Here is an 18,498-nt window from a genome sequence, read left to right as displayed (position 1 = left end):
ATGTGGAATGATAATATCCCGGAGAATGCGGTGTAGGGCAAAATATATGATCACATGTGTGTACAATTCACCTGGTTTTTATGTTCTGCTTTGCAAATTTAATTCCATGTGTACATGTACAATAATGTGCTCATTAAACCATGAAGCAGATTTAGTTTGTGTTCGCACAGAGTGATCTGCACACAGTCTGCATGAAGTCAGAAAGCTAAATATGAGCGTTTGATCAGCAGTCACACGGAACAGTAGAGAGAGTCTGAGCTGGCACTGCCGCACACCAGGGCTTATGGGATACAACTGTGTGTGAATGGGGCCGCACACATGCATGCACTGGGGATTCATTTGTGTGTCAATTGCTCTAGCTGTCTAAACGGGCTGTCAGTACAGTAGGGAATTTCAGTATGGTAATTTGCATGCCATATTCATACTGGGAATCGTGACCAGGAAACAATGTTCTTCTGGCATATTCTTGCTGTATTGAGGATACCGTAGGATGAGTAATAATTGCAGATATTTCTAACAAATGCATGTTTTATACTCTGTAACGAACGTTCTTTAATCGTCCCTTCATAGAATAAAACAAATCCTCCAGAAGAAGTGTTTAGAATAAAATGTTTCTTTTTGTAAGAATGTTTTCCAGTAATCTGTAAATGCCACTTTTTTATTGCAAATTAATGGAGGTCAACATAATTTCAAGAGATGGTTTGGTGATAATGTTTTTCCCTTCAAATTCTGTGAGAAATAAAACAAAACAAGACAAAATAAAACAAAACTAAACTAAAATAAAACTAAACTAAAAAAGATAAGACAAAACAAAAAAAAAAGTGAAACGACCATTCTGTGCATGGATTTGAATTTTTTTTATTACCTTTAATCCACAGCCTTGACCAAAAGTCTTGAGCATGTTCATGATCATCTGAAGCATGATCTTCCTGAACTCACACATGGGCTGATATTGTTAGTGCACAATGGAGAGGGAAGGTGTGTGTGTGTTGTATTATTCATAGAAATGGATGTTGTGTTTATCCTGTATGCTGCTGCCAAGATAAAATGTTATAAACAAACAACGTCAGCTTGTGTAATTTTGTGACCTCCATAAAAGTTGCATGCGTTCTCAGAAGTCACAGGACCTGGCGGTATGGGTAAAAATATTTTAATTAGTTTTTTGGCTGAATTCTCCAATTTTTTCTATTGTCTAATTTAGGTGAGCCTGTGCAAATTGTAGCCTCAGTTTCCTGTTCTTAGCTGACAGAAGTGGCACCCGGTGTGGTCTTCTGCTGCTGTAGTCCATCCGCCTCAAGGTTCGACGTGTTGTGTGTCCAGAGATGTTCTTCTGCATACCTCGGTTGTAACAAATGGTTAATTTGAGTTACTGTTGCCTTTCTATTAGCTCGAACCAGTCTGGCCATTCTCCTCTGACCTCTAGCATCAACAAGCCATTTGCGCTCACAGAACTGCCGTTCACTGGATATTTTCTCTTTTTCTGACCCTTCTCTGTAAATCCCAGAGATGGTTGTGCGTGAAAATCCCAGTAGATCAGCATTTTCTGAAATACTCAGACCAGCCCGTCTGGCTCCAACAACCATGCCATGTTCAAAGTCTCTTAAATCACCTTTCTTCCCCATTCTGCTGCTCGGTTTGAACTGCAGCAGACTGTCTGGATCACGTCTACCTGCCATGTTGATTAGAAACTTGTGTTAACGAGCAGTTGGACAGGTGTACCTAATAAAGTGGCAGATGAGTGTCATACAAATTTGAATTCGGTTTTCCCTCCACATGTATTTTTGGCCTCACAGAGTTCTAGTAGCCACTGACCTAAATATCATTGACTTAAATTTTATGAATCATCACGGACCACAGTTTCACCTAAAAAAATAACATCTATTTATAATGGCAAACTAATAATAAAGGCAATTTATCACTCCAAAATGAAAATTCTTTCACTATTTAATCTCTCCTCAAATGGTTTCAAACCATTGAGTTTCTTTTTCTGTTGAACACAAACAAAAATATTTTGAAGAAAGCTGAAATTTGTAGCCATCAACTTCCATAGTAGAAAAAAAAAATACTATGAAAATCAATGGTTACCAGTTTCCAGCTTTCCAGCTTTCCAAACAGGTTTGGTACAAATGAAGGGAAAGTAAATGATAATGAAATATAATTTTTGGGTGACCTAACCCTTTATTTCAATTGAAAAAAAGGCTTTATTTAGCTCCAAAATGGGTTCCGCTATCAGCTAAGAATCAGTAGGCTATCTGATAAAACTAAAAGTCTATTGCATTAGTTCTAATGTACATCAAGAACATTTTGGTTGTCATTTTATGGATCTTCAGAATAATGAGATGAGGGTCATCTGATTGGATCTGTCAGCTGTTATTGGCATAAACATTAAAGTCAATTGACAAGATGGTGTATCCGTCAATCAATGCTAATCAGAAATCATGGCTGTTTCTGCATTTGACCTTGAACGAGGGAGAGATGCACCTACATTAGCATTTGGTCCTGGGCATTAACATATCACTCCTACCACTGTCATTTAGAATTTTAATATGCAGATGTTGCTGACACTTTTTGACAGGAAATACGCTTGCTAGAGCTTTAAAGTCTGTCTTTTAAGCTCAGACTGAATATTTAATGAACATTCACACATATATGCACACTTCAGTGTAGGGGTGATATAAATGGGAATTAGTCATACCATACTTCCATTGACTTAATAATCACAAAGTTTGAGATTCAGATTTTATCTTCGGGATTCCAATGAAAGATCTCAAAAGGGAAAGTGACATCATTTTATTTAATTTATTTTTGTGTGTATATATGTTGTCTTCAACTGCACCCGAGTAAATCGATTCGAACATTTCAATCAAGCATTCATTAAAACAACAAAAACCAAACAGCTTCATCTGAAATCCAGCTTATGATTTTTAAAAATGTCTTAATGCTGTTGTTTGTATGCTTATTTGTTGTTAATTTTGAGGATTTTTATGCAAAACGTTTATCTGCTTCATGCAATCAGTTTAACAGCTTTAGGTTTATGAGGGTTATGATTCAACTAAACTGAACCTTCATATTAGACAAATTTATGTTCTTATCCCCCCATGCTATAAATGCACTTCAGCTGCTTAGGTAATATGTCTGATTTTACTTTTTAGAAGAGCCCAAAATTAGCTTTTAACATTTACCGAATAAAGCTCTCTACGCATGATGTGCAATGTCATGCTCATTGAGCGGTATGTGTTAGAATCAAAGACAAAAGTAGACTCTCAGAATATGGAATCTCCAAATTTGCACCTAGTCATTTACTGTCTTAAAAGGATATTTCATATCAACATAAAAAATGACGGTTATAATAAAGGATAATAAACAAAATTCTAAAATTTGCTGGTAAAAAACTTCTAGATTTTTTGGGAAATGTTAGGAATACATGTCACTAGTGCCTCACCATAAGGCCATGCTAACAACTTTGATCAGGCAGGGTTTTTTATTTAGATATACAGCAACTTAATAGAACATCATGGCGCACTCTGGGTGTGTCCGAATCAACTTTTGCTATTTTAAGGACAGAAAAAATAGTTGGCGTACCCAGCACATCGTCTAAAAGGGTTAGCTTAGAGTCCAAAAATATTCAACCGACCCTACCCGAGCCCGTTCACCTTGTGTCCGAGCCCGACCCAGTCTGACAAGTAAGCTGTGCCAAATGTACTTATGAACTTACACACACAACAGCATAGTATATGAATGTAGTGTCGTCCCAAATGGAACACTAATGTTTTTTTAGTAAGCGGAAATTCAAACCGTTTCCCTGATGACTTTGACGGTTGCCAAATTAGTGGAATAAATGACCAAAGTACCAAATAATACCTGCCATGAGTATAACCACATCCACAAACGGGAGGCGCTATAATCTCTCTCGGAGGAGAATTTTGCTTTCACAATCCAAAATAAATGAAGTAGTCCAACATGAGTGCCCAATAGTTCCACCCGTTCTGCTACGTGAGCGAAGCAGCGGCTGTTATTGAGTGTGTAAAGTGTCCATCATTCCACACTTCTTTTTAACTGTTGGATAAGTGCAACATCCGGGTAATTAAAGTGCACTTATTATTTTTATAGTTTTCAGTGTAAACGCACTACTTACACTATTTATACCACAAAATGGCATAGAATAGTGCATAAGTATGCAATTTGGGATCCACCTATTGACTGAAATTATGAGCCAGAGCCCAATTTAAACCTGACTATTTTTTTATATGTGGGCTGTTTTAACAGATGTTCTCAGCTACAATTCTGAGTTGTTTGAACTTCAGAAATTAGTTTATATTTATCTTACCTCGCTCTCAGGGGTATGCTTGAAAAAGTGACAAATGAGGACATTGAATGCTGACTATCATCCTTTCTGCATACCTGTCAACCCTCTCCATTTTTGCCAGGATTCTCCTGTTTTTTACTATTCTATCAAGCTATCACCCCGTTTAAGCATTTGTCTATATCTTTCTATGAAAAGTAAAAGTAGCATCAAAGAGTCAATCTTAAATGTGATATAGAATAATTGAGAATTATGCTTTCGCTTTATTTTGGCTTTGAAACCACGCTGAAATCCTTATGCAACCTCTGAATCAATCAATTCATGTACCGCCTGTTTCACAAAGAAGGGTCTGGCTGCAGACTTGGTGCAGATGTAATCTGAGCTGCATGCAATGCTCTTGAATGGGCTCACCTAACCCTACCCATCACAGTGACGTCACTAGGAAGTTGCTGCAGGCCTTGGTGCAGATGAAAAGTATAAATAAAAAGTGTATTTATATATAAAGACAGATAGGTAACTAGATAGAATAGAGATAGATTGATCTGTGCAGCAGCTGCTAATCAGCTGCAATCTATTTATAAGAAAACACCTGCGCACTGCTGCTCTCCATACGCACTGCGCACAGGTGACTGACAGACGCTCTCCGTATAAAGACACTGTTCTCAGATCAGCTTCTGCACACGCGATTTGAAGATGAGCTAAAGTGGATGCTATGGTATTTCTGTGTTTTTAAAAAGACAAATACACTTAATAAAATGTAAACATGTCCTGGCATCTTTTATTTTAAACAAAAATAACTTTGTCTTAAATGAGCACAAACAGTATAAAAGTAATTGAAGGCTTTCATTATAGATTTGTGTATAACTCTCCATGCAATTAGGCTAATTAAGTAATGAGACAAAAAACCCAAATGCTTTACAACGGCCTAGCCTGGCCCGGCCCAGCCCAAAGATAGTGTCAGGAAATATTGGCTTGGGCAGAAAATCTAAACTCAAGTCCTTATTCTCTTAAGGAGAAATCTTCTATTCTCTTTAAAAGAAAGATGTGGTTGCATCATGGCAGGTTCGCTATTTTCATGGTGGACTTTGTTCGTGGAAAAACAGAACCTTGTGGCGAGGTTAAATTACACGAGCAGACCATCTATGGAATGACCCCATTCCACCAATGTATGGAGACAATAATAACCTTTTACATTTTAATCTTTTACGTTTTCATATTTAAAGATGTTTGTGTGCTGCTGCGCATCCCTGTGTGTGCAATAAGCAACATGTACATGCCTAGTGGAGCCACCTATATGTACGTACTTTATATCAGCTTTTATTCAATCAATCGCATAGTCTAGTTCCGTTGCCTCAACAGCAGAGAGGCAACAATGCATCTTAACACACCTCCTTTTCAGAATAGCAAGCCCATAAGCACAAATGCATTTGCATCATGGCACAGGACATGAAAATGATAACTGCACCTGGCCGAAACTAGCAAATTGTCTCTGCATTGTACAAGGTGTTTAATAGAAAGCAATATGTTTAGCCCCTCTAGTCTTTTAAAGAACATAAACTTACTGAATTTACATAATGAAATATTAAATCATAAAATATTAGCTGCTGCTTTATTTTTAGATTATTTGAAAGAATCTAACCTCTAGTCCTTATTCTCTTAAGGAGAAATCTTTCATTCTCTTTAAGAGCAAGTTGTGGTTGCATCATGTAAGATTCGCTATTTACATGGTGGACTTTGTACGTGGGAAAGCGGAACCTTGTGCGCAAGGTTAAATTACACGAGCAGACCATCTATGGAATGACCCCATTCCACCAATGTATGGAGACAATAATAATCTTTTACATTTTAGTCTTTTACGTTTTCATATTTAAAGATGTTTGTGTGCTGCTGCGCATCCCTGTGTGTGTAATAAGCAACATGTACATGCCTAGTGACGCCACCTATATGTGTGTACTTTAGATCAGCTTTTATTCAATCAGTGGCACAGTCTAGTTCAGTTCCCTCAATAGCAGTGCACCAACAATGCATCTTAACACACCTCCTTTTCAGAACAGCAAGCCCATAGGCGCAATTGCATTTGCATCATGGCACAGGACATGAAAATGATAACTGCACCTGGCTGAAACTGGCAAATTAGCCCTTTTAGTCTTTCAAAGGACAAAAACTTATTGAAATATTGATTTAGATCATAAAATATTAGCTGCTGCTTTATTCTGATATTATTTTTATGCGCCATACCAATGCTCATTTGGCAGTGCGATCTTGTTATGACACTAGTTGATAAAAACTTATGAGTAAATGAATCAACCAATTCATTCTAATCATTGCTTCATTCAGGAACAATACAGCACTGTTGCTGAGAGACTTGACTGTGCAACTGTTTTCGTTGGCAAAGAAAAATAGACAAATTAATTGTTATACAGTTTTACCTATTATTTAGTAAATGACCAGAAATCCTTTTTTTGCAGGCATCTAAAAAAGAAAAATGTTTTTTTATCCATATCAATATCCATATGGTAGTGCCTGTTCTTATTGAATCCAGTCAGATAAATACAAATTATATTTTGGAACTTGATGAATGCTAACTTAAACCTGATTATTCATAATAAATTAGCTCTGTTGTAAAACATGCACCTGAATTATATATTAATGCGTCAAGTTGTGACATCGCTCACTAACCATGAACAGCTATCTGCTCATGTCGCAGCCTTTAATAAGTTCACCTCTTAATAGCAAGTGACATTGTTGACCCCGCTACTTTCACATCTTCTCACTTTTGACTGATTGATGGCCTCATTCATCTTCTGACAACACACAATCATCTTTAACCTTCAAAAGCATGCATCCTCAATAATAATCAGGTTATCCTTGCAGGCACACACACATTAATGACTTTAAAACAGCCCTTTTCTCTGCAGAGCAGCAGATCATCACGTCACATTCTTCATTCAAATGTCGACTGCCTTCTCAAGATTAACCAACACCTTTAAATGAAGTCCTGCTTTCTTGACCTCTCTCTCTCTTTCTTTCTCTCTCTCTTTCTTACTGTTCCTCAAGGTGATTGCAGATTGTTGGGATTGAAGGACTGTCAGTAAAGGAGAGAAAATGCTCAGTCACGCGTTTTTCATCCTGTCTTCAGCACTAAATCCTCCACACCCCCCTTCTAGACCCGCTGATGTGAATATCTTTAATATAGCCCACTCACACACGGACAACACACCACACGCAATGCCTTTAACATGCTGGTGGTTGTGCATGTGAGAGAGACAGCCTCAGATAGCAGAAGCGACAGAGAGATCACATTATAAATGCTGATCACGTTATACATATGCCAGCAGAATTTGTCATTGCTTTTTATCTAGCACATACACATATAGACAGAAACTCCCCCTCACACACAAACACATTAGGTTTCTGTGAATTGTGGGGACGTTACATAGACCAAAGACTCATCTCATTTTTCCCCCATAATTTAGCACACACATTATGCATGCGTGCATTACCCTAAGCAGAATACATTTGGAGCCATCCCTAGCCCTAAATAGTGGAGTACTGCCATTGCAAACTTGCCCACAATGCTTTTATTGCTTTATAAAAACAATTTCAAAATAATTTAATACTTCATACAAGTAGACGACGTTTATTAATCTTTAATTGCCTATTTTCAATAAATGTGCTACTAGATTATGTCTTTAACATCATCATTAGCACTTAAAAGCAATGCTGAAAATGATTTTGTGCTTGTCTCTTCTCATCGTCATTTTTCCCCTCAGTTTTTCTCCACCTGAAGAATAACGTTAGATTCGTTTCATTTTCGTGGTCCAATTTCTAAAATAAATCAGGTATATAGGGCGACATGGTGGCTCGGTGGTTAGCACTGTTGCCTCACAGCAAGAAGGTTTCTGGTTCGAGTGCCGGCTGGGTCAGTTTGCATGTTCTTCCTGTGTTGGCGTGCATTTTTCTCCGGGTGCTCCAGTTACACCCACAGTCCAAAGACATGCGCTATAGGTGAATTGAATAAACTAATTTGGCTTTAGTATACTGTATAAATGTGAATGTGTATGGGTGTTTCCCAGTACTGGGTTGCAGCTCGAAGGGGAATCCGCTGTGTAAAACATATGTTATATAAGTTGGTGGTTCATTCTGCTGTGGCGACCCCTGATCCCTGATGAATAAAAGGACTAAGCCAAAGGAAAATGAATGAATCAATGAATAAATGAATATTCTGTAGGAAAGGGCGGCATGGAGGTTCAAAGATTAGCACAGTCCAAAGATATGCGGTATGTGAATTGGATCAACTAAATTGGCCGTAGTGTATGAGTGTGTGAGGATGAGAGAGTGTATGAGTGTTTCCCAGCACAGTGCTGGGTTGCGGCTGGAAGTGCATCCGCTGTGTAAAATATATGTCAGAGTAGTTGGTGGTTCATTCTGCTGTGGTGACCCCTGATATAACAGTGACTAAGCTAAAGGAAAATGAATGAGTGAATTCTGTAGAAATGAAAATTAGTTTTACTCTGACTTTTGACTAAAGTAACGCATCCTTAATGAATAGAAACATTATTTTCTCTAAAAGAGCCAATCGCTAATGACCAATTTGCCAAATCATTATAAGAAACATTGTTTTGAGTTAAACCTGTTGAAAGGATGAAATACTGTAAGTTCAAAGGAAACTACTGAGGGATTCATGAGGGCCATGAACCAAACTTCACTATTTGCCAGTAGTTGCTTAGGGTCATATGATTTCTGTGATGCAGAAGATAGATGGAATTCTGAAATTCAATCATTCTTTCATTCTTTTTATTTTCGGCTTATTCCCTTTATTAATCTGGGGTTGCCACAGCAGAATGAACCGCTAACTTGTCCAGCATATGTTTTACGCAGCGGATGCCCTTCCAGCAGCAACCCATCACTGGGAAACACCCATACACTCCCATTCACACTCATACACTATGTGACCAGTGACCTTCTTGCTGTGAGGTGACAGCACTACCTACTGCACCACCGCATCGCCAAATTCAATCATGCAAACTTAATGTCTCAAGTGTCACAAAATTGGGCAAGTTTAATTAAATAAATCATAGGTAACACTGTACACCTAATCAAATCCCAATGTTGACTAATGTAGGCAAACACTACACAAAATACACAATGAAACAAACTTTCACAATAAAAGTTAGTTTAAACTTAATAACTCAAAAATATATGAATTTATTTTAACATAAAAAATGTGACAAACTAAAAAACTTTTAAGCAATAATTACACTTTTGATCTTCCATTGTTTTAATTTGAAATAAAATTAAGTAGGAGACAGCGTGCCTATAAATGTACTTTTTGTTAATCCACAGGTTTTCAAACCGTGAGACTCAAAAATGGGTTGACAGGATGATTTAAAGAGAATATAAATTTATGTATTCAAATTGCAAACATAATATACATAATTTATTATAAACAACTAAACATGACGATAAAAACTGATGGCAGACAGCATGTTCTTATGTCTTGACCTGATCACATGTGAAGATTTTCATCGTCAATTTAAAGGTGTTTTTACACCCGTGGTTCGTTTCTTTTGGTTCAGACCAAGGGCAACAAATGATTGTAGATTTTTCTGCCATTTTAGTTACTTTTCACAACACACCGATTGATCCAGTCCAAACCAGTTAAAATCAACCAAATTGTCCTAAACTACTTGTGTCATAAACTACCAAAGTGTCATTAACTACTTTTCCGTTGGTTAGAATTAATGTGCACAAATATTCCAACTGAACTCCTGAAAGTAAACAAGAGAGAAGGAAAATGTGGCAACATAATGCTTGTTAGTATGGAGAGATGACTGCACTGTCTGTTCCCCTGGTCATTGTGTAATATAAAGTTAGTAAGTGTGCATTACTTCAAACAAATTATAGGATTTTTTTAAGAATGAAGCACAGATGCCACTGGAAAACAATTTTTTTTACACTGCAAATTGCAATGACTCTTAATGAGTTTGTTCACAAGCTAAGAAACTATGTTGCTAAAGCCCTGTCAACAAAAACTAACCCTCAACCCATAATATACAGTGCAACTGGCTATGGCAGCTGGTTTAATCCAAAGATGTGCAGTACACTTTGCAGTTGAGTCTGTTCATTTATTTTATTCATCCTTTATTTTACCAGGAATTTCCCATTGATATATGCATCTCTTCTACCAGGGGTCCTGGCCGAAATGGCAGCTCAAAAAGTTTCACACATAAAATACCACATATTAAAATTTACACAAAACATTCACATGATTCTTCCAGGTAAGATTTTTTTCTTTTTAAAAGATTTTTAAAAATATTTAGAGATAAAATTGTTTCTAACATGATAACACTTCATTCTATAATGTAGGGCCAAAGGAGGAAAATGCTGTCTCCGTACGTACTTTAGGAACACTGTTTGAGTTCGGATCTTGTTAACTAACCACTACAGGGTTCGATTAAAAGCATAACAAGACCAACTCTTCAAGCAGGTCTCAGTACACTTGTTTAGTCTACTTCTGGTGCGCTTCAAGTGTGACTGCCCAAATGAAGTGTATAAAAAGGGATGTCAGTTTGATATGTATAGCACTTTACAGTTTTGTGTGCGGAGCTGAACAAACCCACTAATCACGGTGGGGTATTTGCCTCTCGGGGGCAGGACATCGCATTAGCTTGTGTGCTGTGAATACCTGCATTTGTGTGTGTGCGTGTGTGTGTGCGTGTGTGTGTGTGTGTGTGTGTGCGTGTGTGTGTGTGTGTGTGTGTGCATATGCGTGCACGAGCGAGCGAGAGAATGAGCGCACCGAATGCTGTGTGGATTGTGTGTGTGTGCACGCATAACTATTGGTCCTGAACAATATTTTCAACCAATCATCTTTCTTGCGTTTACAATCACTCTCATTGGTTGGTGGTTATTTTTTTGCATGCAGTGAGCAGAATTGAAATCAAAGTGATGCGAACAAGGCTGGATAAAAGAAAATTAAAGAACTCAATGCAGCTTAATGTAGTCGTCTGCAGTCACACATCAACACCTGTCCATCGGCAGTAAGACTTCCCTGTAACCCGGACCAATTATAGAGTCGCACCCTTATTTGTGGGTCATTTGCATCATTCTACCTGCATTGTATTTGCATTGCCTCACGCAATAAACATTACATATCAAAACAAATGACAACACAGTGTTGCTTCTTTTTTAAGTAACAACAGCAAAGCGGATAACAGTAAATCTAATTATTATTATTCTTATTACTACTATTTATTACTGATTAATTTATTTTCTTATTAATTTTTTATTTATTTATTTGTTCATATTATTTTGTGTAAAAAAATCCATCTCTTTATTTAAATTTTTACACAAAATAAGATGAAAAAACAAACAAATAAAAAATTTATAATTAATAATCTAATTATTTTTTGTGGAAAACTTGATGCAGCCCAGCCCCACCCAGACTCCAATATCCAGCAGCCCCCAGGTAAATTAGGTTTGAGACCCTTGAACCAAACTAAAAAGAACTAAACGTTTGAAAATTACAGTGTAAACCCAAAAATTGTTGCAATATTGAAGTTAAATTAGTTCAACTGGTCATGTTTTTAAATAATGTTTATTTTAATTATTAAAATTGAGTCCAGAAGAATTTAAGAAAAATAAAACATATTTCATAGGGACGTAAGTCAGATAAGTTAGCATTAAAGATAAAAATGATCCCAGAACCCTTTAATTAACCAATAAAAGTCAAGAAATTCATGCTGTGTAGTGTGATATGTGCATCACAGTGGAGGGTTGTTGATGTAGGGTGATCGCATCTCATATCTGGCGACAAGCTGGAGGCAAACTACGCCAAGTCTTAACATTAATGTGTTATTCAATCTGACTATTGAAGAAAAGCCGCTGTGTTCCAGGAACACAAACTCTAACATCATCAAGGAATACATGTAAGCAAATAGGACCATCCAAAAACAAACATTCCATTGAAAATGGCTGACTAGAGAGTGCTGCATACCAAAGAAAAAAAAACTGCTCTCATACAACAGCAACAACAATGCAGAAACCACTCTAGGGCACATATATGTCAATAGACTTAGATGGGTCTCAGATGAGTCACTTCAGCCCCCTCAAGGATACAAACGAGCGATAACAGAGTGTATGCTACACCAGAAATGTGTTATGCTATGGCAGACCATGAACTGCCTGAACAGTTGGCTTTTCTGGCAGCGCGTTTCATATCGTTCAAAGATAATCCTGCTCAAAATCAATGCCATGTATATTATCTGCATGTGAGTAAAAGTGTTTGTGCTGAAACTAACAGGAGAGGAAATCTCTTGCGTGCATTAAACATACAACATTATGCAAATTTAAGCCTGTTTTCATGTAGCAAGACAAGATAATATAGGCCAACTCATCTGAATACCGTTTCCACGTTTGCAGGCCCAAAGGAGTAAACACAGTCCCCAATTCTACACTAAAATGCCTGATTTCCGAAACCAAATGTACTGTTAAAGTCAGAATTATCTAGATTTTTCCACCAATTTCTGTTTAACAGATGTAAGATTTTTTTCCAAAAATTTCTAAACATTATAGATTTAATAACAAATTTCTAATAACTCATTATTTAATCTTTGCCATGATGACAGTGCATAATATATTACTAGATATTTTAAAGATACTAGTATTCAGCTTAAAGTGCAGTTTAAAGGCTTAATTAGGTTAATTAGGCAAGTTAGGGTAATTAGGCAAATCATTATATAACAATAGCTATGTTGACAATTGACAACAAATATTGCTTAAGGGGCCTATAACATTGACCTTAAAATGATTTTAACAAATTAAAATTGCTTTTTTTCTAGCCGAAATAAAACAAATAGGACACCATTCTCCAGAAGAAAAAATATTATAGGAAATACTGTGAAAAATTCCTTTGTCTATTAAACATTAATTGGGAAATACTTGAAAAAAATTCACAAGAGGGCTAATAATTTTGACTTCAACTGTACGTTTCTGTACATGATGTGAGTACTGTATGTGTGGGACGGGTTTATGGGGGTGTGCAGGCCATTCGCATGAATCACAGACTTGTCGCAGTGAAGCTCAAATCAAGCAAAAGCAGTTTTTGAAATCAAAAGGAGCTGTGCACACCAAGGCCCCATTTACATCTACTATTGAGAACTTTTTAACTAGAGCAGCAATATATAATGTTAGCATTGATGTTGTAATGTATGAATCTCCAATAGTCACACTGCAGGATGTGCAATGTGGAGTCAGGATTATTATAGTTGACCAGGTACAACAGTTCGGAACACGTTAGAATTGTGGAGTCATTGCAGTTTAATCATAATACAGTGAAAGTTTTTAAAGCCTGTGACTGTGTAAGCACAAGGAATCATTACATTAAATGTAATAAGTAATTAAGACTATACAGCTTTTTTGATCGTTTTAATATCTGTGAATACTGTTAGACTCCTTTATTTGTATATTTGCTCCACTGTATTTATCAATGCAATCACAGAAAATTGTAATTTGTTGATTTAGTGGCTCATTCATTTCAATTTGTACAATCTGAGTCATACATTTTAGTACAATTTTTTCATTCCTCAATAGGATAGGATCATTGGTGAGGTACCTCCTTTCAAAAATCATACGATTTCAAACGAATTGTACAGTTTTCTGACAATACATAAAATAGTTACGTTTCCTCGAGAGATTAGACTGGTATTTATCTATGCCAGTAATTTGTTTATTAAATTTTATGCAGATCCGCTCCACAACAAAATCCTCCCAATTAGTCTAAAATGATTAATTCCATTCAAGTTATCTAGTGAAATATCGCAATATGAATAGTACAAAATCAAAATATAGCTATGTATTTTTTCCAATATCATGCAATATAATTTTCAACTAATCCATTGTCAAACACTTGCTGAAGTAGTCCAAAAAACGTTTAATTAGATTGCATTAATAGCGTAAACACTTGTGTGGTTGATCAAGAGGCTATCTACTCTTTAACTACTGAACAAACATGTAAACTGTTGCGAGAAAGCACACCAAAACAGCTACACTGCATTACACCAAAACAAACAGTCTAATCTAAATTGTAGTTGCCATTCACATTCATTCATTCACTTGGCTTCCTGTTTACTCATAACTTGCGTAGCACTGGTTACTTCGTTCAGTACAGAAGTACTCGAGCATTACATTGGGTGCTCCCATGAAAATGATGACAAAAAGAGAAGTGTCTCATCAAAATCCAAGCATATATGGTCTGAACTAAAACAAATAGTTCTGAACAAAAGCAAAACTGAAATAGAGCAAATCTGAACTGAAACAAACAAACAGTAATTGGCTCTCAGCTGACCACTTGTTGTTGGATCATTGAAAACAAATGTTAAAACCAGGTACTGTACAACCGGGTTTAAAAACTCATTCCAGTTGCTGATTGGGTGAAAATTACACAAAAGAGGCTCAGACAAATGTCTGCAGTTCGTTCATCTAGTTTAAAATATCACACTTTCAATTATTTGCATAGCTTCTCATTGATGATATCTTGCAATATGCACTTAAGCAATACATAATATAACATATCTATACTTATTTATAACATACTGTATATTTATCTATCCCTGCATTATAACAACAAATAGTGGCTTCTATTGCAAATGTAACACAATGCTCAGCACAATTGAGTACACTCCTTTTTGAAAATGAATATTTTTATCCATTTCTCAGTGAATATAGGCAATGTTTTTGGTGCTTTTAAACAAAACAGATTTATTAAACAGATATATTTATTAAAATAATATTTTAGTCACCAAACATATTTAGAAATCGGATAAAACACAATTAAATTCAAGCAAAATATAGCAGAAAAAAAAAAATAATACAACCTACTAAATTTCAACTAAATCTTTCCATATTTTGTTTCTTTTTTCTTTTCTTGATTTTTCCTCTTTTTAAAATTTGTATTTAATATTTTTCTATAACATATAAATTTTGGTTAACTCATTTTTGGACCGTTATCGTAAGTTATTTTGTTAGATAAGCTCCAGATTTGGCTTCAGTACTGACTAATCTAATGTATATGCACAAATATAATATTGTATAGCTTCCTATTAGAAATGTGAATTTAAAAGATAGATTGTGATGGGTGTACTTATATATGCTGAGCACTATAAATGTAAATAAAAATCTTTTTTTCTTCCAAGTTTAATCTATATCAGCTATAATGCAGGTCATATAACCAAAATTGCCTTTAATAAATATAAATGAACATATTTATGCAAATATATATTTATTTAGAACATATTGCTGATGACTACATTTTTCCCAGTTCAGCTGGCTGCAGATTCAGCACATAAAGACCTAAATGCCTTTAAGCATTGATAGAAAACATAAATGCATACATTTAAATAACTCTAATATAAATGTAGTTCGGATACTGCAGCCGTTGTAATATGATATTATGTCTCTTTAAAAGCACAATTCAATTCAACAAACACTTGTATGTGTTGCAACTGTTATTGTAATGTGAAATTACAAATGTCTTTTTAAAAGAACAATTAAACAAACATTCAAACTGTAAAATTATGCTGTGTACTTCACTTTATCTTAACGTCACAGATTTCAATATCAAACAAGCTTCTCTTTTGCACCTAGAAATGAAATTTAAAGGAGCAGCAACAACAAAATGGATTGCTCATTAAGTCTTAAACTGGTCACAAACAATTTAATTTATGTAAAAAATTCAATTTAAATGTGTGTTAATTTAAGTTATGACATAATTACATAATGTGGTTTATATATTAAATTATGTTGAAATATTTAACATTTACCCAGTTCAATCTGTTGCATCCATGATTCCTCATTTAAAAAAAAAAACATGAAAGCATTTATATAAAACACAGAAAAAATCAGAAGGGAGATTTACTTCATTTCTGTGAAATAGTGTACAGTTTGTTTTACAGGCATGTTGAATAAAAATATGTATATTCAATTAATAGTTTCATCATGGCCTTAATTCATGACACAAATTAATAATGTCAGCCTGACTTCTAACATTCCAACATAATTGTTCTAAAAAATAAAGATTCCCATGTTCAGTCTGTTGCAGTCATGTTTTAGCTCCAAAAGCACAAATGCATTATACAAACTCCTGAAATATTCAAGAAGTTTCATTTTTTAAATTTCATTTAGCCTAGATAATAAAGTAACTTTTCACCCCATCAAAGCCTACCAGCTCACTCATCAGTTCTCTGATCATTACTAACCGAACATGTTGGAAAGAGACCGTTTTCAGTTCAGTGAATCAGTGAGCTGTTTTTCAAAACCGTTTTGGATCTAAAATAGTGAACGAATCATTCAATCCGGTTCGTGAATGAACCGTAGATCGGTTTTGAGAGAACAGAACCAACCTACTAACAAACCTTACAATGGATGCGACGCAAAACCAACATTTTCCAAGAATCCCAACCCTTAAAACTGACACTAACTCGCACGCACTAATAATTAATGTCATTTTTGAATAGCACAGCGTTTCATCGTTCGGTCTTCATGCCACAGATGTAAGATGCGTGGGGGAGGGACGCGCGCGAGGTCCATTTTTACGCCCTCGTGCCTCGTTTGTCAGAAACCTTTAAATAATATACATCACCAAATAAAATGCAAAAATTCGACGGTCAAAGAGTCAGCCACAAAGCACACATAAATACTGTCGAGGGAGGCAGCCTGCTTTTTCATTTGCTACCGAATTGTGCAGATGCTGGTAAAACGGGGCCATCTCCTCTCCTCCTCCGTTACTGTGGAAACCATCATCATGCTGCTCCCGCGAATGCCAATTATCACATCCCCCCCAAAACTGCTTTATATAACGATCACCCCAACATGCAATTTACACACACACACAACGGGCCACAGTTGAGACTCGAGAAGAAAAGTGCTTGAACGATGAACCGATTGTTTGCTAACATCCAGCCTCAGGTTCCTTCAAGGGTTGCGTAGATGCATATTACACCAGCGTTAATAATAGAACACATATATATACACCGGCGATCGCTATCCACTGTTAACTCGAATAGGAATAACACACGGAACCTGCCATAAAGGCTCCTGTAATATTTAACATAGCATAACCGGAGGGTGAATGAATAATATAGGGGAGGGGAGGGGAGTGGAGGGGGGCTGCTTTATGATCACACCTGTGCATGGGTAGGCTAATTCATAACAGCATCCAGGTTAGAATAGATGGGGAATAAATGAGAAGTGCAAGTTGACTTACAGCAATTGGTTATGGCGAAGCTGTTTGCCACCTCCAGGTTATCAATGTGCGGAGTGAGGCGGAATTCTGCCGTGCCGAACTGGACCATTCCGATCCGAAACGCGCTGTACTCTTGATCTGCTCCTCTGGGGAACAGGCCACCTGTGAAAATAACATATTAAATATGATATTTAATTAAATCTTAAAACAAACCACGACTTAAATATTAGAAGTACACCAACTGTAACGTTTTATCACGATAATCTCTCATGGTATAGCTTACAATTCAACATGACGTTTGGCATGTCATTTCATTCAGCAGATATATCAAGAGATTTGGTAATTATCAAAGACAGCTGGAGAGCGTTTACCGATTTGGACGCTTGGAGATCCGCCGAGCGCCAGTCCCCATAACGCGGGTAAAAGGAGACCCGACAAAATCATCGTCTTCTGCTTATCCACGCGACCACATCCACCAAACGCGCACTGTTCACAAAACAGCGGGCATCATACAGGGTGGACACATGTTAAAACTGACCACAGCTGAAACGCAACGGCTCTCGGTGCTGGTGAGGGAAAGAGCGGGCGCGATGATGCGGGAGTCTTTCCCTCCTCCTTTGCGGCTCCGTCCCCGAGAATCGTTTCAACTCAGCGGACACGGTAAGAATACTGATGAAGACGAAAAGAGCCGAGCGCAGCCGAAGCTGCTCTTATATTTTGAACGCGGGGAGAGGCGCGCGCTCGCGCTGGGATGTCGGCTCAGCTGCTTGGCGAAATAGAATTGCGATTCGAGGTTCTAATTCATTACTGTAACATATGTCGTTAAGTTATGCATTTATTGAATTAGTAGAAGCCTAATGTGTGCCTTCTATAGGTGACAGATGTTCCTCTGCAATCCAATAGGCTTGGCCTCCCCCATTTTCTGAAACGTAATGAACTTAACCACCTTCAC

General features: G+C 36.7%; 1 protein-coding gene across 5 annotated transcripts in view; it reads right to left on the bottom strand.

The window, feature by feature from the left end:
- gria2a (glutamate receptor, ionotropic, AMPA 2a) overlaps positions 1-18,179 on the bottom strand; it is a 68,627-nt gene extending 50,448 nt beyond the window's left edge. For all 5 annotated transcript variants that reach the window (XM_056460258.1, XM_056460225.1, XM_056460234.1 and 2 more), the window contains exons 1-2: positions 17,918-18,179; positions 17,568-17,708 (exon numbers count right to left, since the gene is read on the bottom strand). In XM_056460258.1, the coding sequence (XP_056316233.1) occupies positions 17,568-17,708; positions 17,918-17,990 (214 nt within the window). In that variant the 5' untranslated portion in view covers positions 17,991-18,179. The remainder of the gene's footprint in view (positions 1-17,567; positions 17,709-17,917) is intronic.
- Between the last annotated feature and the right edge of the window lie 319 nt (positions 18,180-18,498).

Source organism: Danio aesculapii, chromosome 1 (genome assembly GCF_903798145.1).
Source record: "Danio aesculapii chromosome 1, fDanAes4.1, whole genome shotgun sequence".
NCBI lineage: Eukaryota > Metazoa > Chordata > Actinopteri > Cypriniformes > Danionidae > Danio > Danio aesculapii.
This window is presented reverse-complemented; position numbering and strand designations above follow the sequence as displayed.